The 2,381-nt window shown below is 29.3% G+C and overlaps 1 protein-coding gene across 1 annotated transcript; it reads right to left on the bottom strand.

Annotated features, from left to right (window-relative positions):
- Nucleotides 1-72: 72 nt before the first annotated feature.
- Nucleotides 73-2,381, bottom strand: LOC105449452. The gene is made up of 6 exons (XM_011688704.1): nt 2,180-2,381; nt 1,862-2,083; nt 1,535-1,642; nt 747-988; nt 466-624; nt 73-332 (listed from the first exon to the last, which is right to left on the bottom strand). The coding sequence occupies exons 1-5, from the start codon at nt 2,379-2,381 to the stop codon at nt 487-489; spliced, it is 912 nt and encodes a 303-aa protein (XP_011687006.1). The 3' UTR covers nt 73-332; nt 466-486.

Here is a 2,381-nt window from a genome sequence, read left to right as displayed (position 1 = left end):
TATGAACTAAAATAAGAAAATAAAAATTTTTTCTGTCCATAATTAAGTTTCTATCTTTAAGTTTGCGAGTTTCTGTGGTACGTTGCTGCTAATAAATGATTTCACCAATTAATTTTCAGCCAAATCTTCACGCAGTTTCTGCACTATAGTAGGAGGGTCTCCCACAGTAACTTCTCGTGTGTGCAATTAAAGATTATTTTCCTCAATATCATTATTATTCTCTCCACGTTTTCTATTATTATTACTACGTTCTTTGGCTCTCCTTAACCACTTTTGGATTGCTTCTTCGCACTCTTTATTAGTGGAATTTGGGATGCTTTTTTTGACAGAACCTATAATATAAAAACAGGATAAAAAATAATTAGTTAATTGTAAATAGATTGTATTTGTATATTTGATAATCTACAAAGAAAGAATGATTTTAATAAAGTCATTAAAAATAAGATAATCTAAAAAACTACTTACCAATTATTAAATCCGCTAAATTTAATTTGTTAAAAGTTTTTTGGCTCGCCTTCCCAACCAGCTGTAAGTTGCTGCAAGGTCATTAGTAATCAACATTTGCATAGCCCTTTGAGTAAAATTGTGTACAGAACTTCCACCAATTTTTGCAAGTTCATTCATCTGTAAAATTCAAATTAAAAATAATATAATGAACTTAAATTTCATTAATTAATAAAGTATATTTGTAACACTGTAATAAAAATGTGACATATATTTGAGAATAACACATTTATAAAAATTACCGCAACGTTAAAATTTTTCTCGTCATTTAAGTATTCATCAACGCGGATTAAGTTTTCTTCGTCTTGTAACGGAAAATTGAACATTGTGAAGAATGAAGTTGTTGTTTCCTCCACTTGATGAGCTACCTTATTCGTAAGAATACTATTAACCGATGTGGTTAATTCGTGAAGCGAATCTGTATATTGCCACATGCTGGCTTTTAGTATATTTTGTTGGCGGATAATCTCTTTAAAATATTTTTCTGGAAAAAAAGTTTAATATATTTATCAATCGTGTCGAACACATGTAATAATAAATTCATTTTATAATAAGATTAATGATAAGTTTATCGAAAATAACTGTACATAAAATATATGTTACTTGCAATCGCCAAATTTGCTCATTGCCCGAATTTTTTAACCAATATGCGATATGGATAAGTTTAAATGTCCATAACGCATTCTGGGTACTTTATTTCAGCCACAACGCGTTGTATTTTCCAACGCTTAGTGGCCAAAATAAATACCCAGAACGCGTTGTGGACATTTAAGCTAACATCGTATTGGTTAAAGAATTCGGGCAATGGGCAAATTCAATTATTGCAAATAACATATACATACCACAGTTGTGTTTTATATGTACGGGACAACATTTACATTCTTGCTCATTAACATTCAATGGTTCTATAAATAATTCATCGTTGCCATTCAAAGGTTTGTTATTATCTACAAAATTTACAAAAAATACATTATAAGCTTTCAAATTTTGTAAGTGATTTAATAATTATATATTACAAAAAATAATTTACCAATTGATTGTAATAAGTTTCTTTCAAACTTTTCATTTCGAATTCTATCGTTATTAATAGCTTCACTCCTTTTTTTCGGCTTTGTTCTATTTATAAAAGTACTGGTGTCTGGAAGAAAAAATTAAAAACAAAACGATAGAATGTTTTTTGAATTTATGAATTGTTCGCTACTGTTTTCTTTTGTCTCCAAACAATTACCTTATACTTTTATTTTAAAGATTTTAAAAAGTAAAATAGCGCCAGATACTACCATGTCTTTTGATTTATAAGATAATTAATTTTTAACAAAATTTCTATAATGTAGTAAATAAATAAACGCATACGAACCATTTGTTAAACGTGGAGGAGTCGGCAATTTAGTCTGTAAATTATTGTTATCGTCTGATGATGATAGATTGTCCTCATCAAATGAAGAGCCGAACGTTTTTTTTATTATTTTCCTTTTATTTCTGTCAGATCTATCATTCTGCTTATTGTTAGATCTGTCAGAATTTACATCGGACGAATATTCCGCCTTTTTACATTTTTCTTCTGCTGTTGAATAATCATCTAAAACAAAATAAGTATAACGTTACGACAATGCAATAAATAGATTTTTCGTCAATTGATACATCAAAACACAATAAGTAATAATAATATATTTACCGAAAGTTCCATTTCGTATAAGCCGGATAGGATATGAAGGCCAAGAAGTATTAACTGCATCGTGATGTTTTATTGCAGCCTTCAATTTTTCAGATGTAAGCGTCGATGGCCAATAACATTTGTCATTTACTATCCAATTTGACGGAACTACTTCAACAGAATCTTCGTCGGTGAAAATCACAATAGTCCATGTCTTCGCCAT

The sequence above is a fragment of the Wasmannia auropunctata genome, unplaced genomic scaffold, assembly GCF_000956235.1.
Source record: "Wasmannia auropunctata unplaced genomic scaffold, wasmannia.A_1.0 LD336076.1, whole genome shotgun sequence".
NCBI classification, from domain to species: domain Eukaryota; kingdom Metazoa; phylum Arthropoda; class Insecta; order Hymenoptera; family Formicidae; genus Wasmannia; species Wasmannia auropunctata.
Note: the sequence above shows the minus strand (reverse complement) of the source record. Positions and strands in the feature narration are given on the sequence as shown.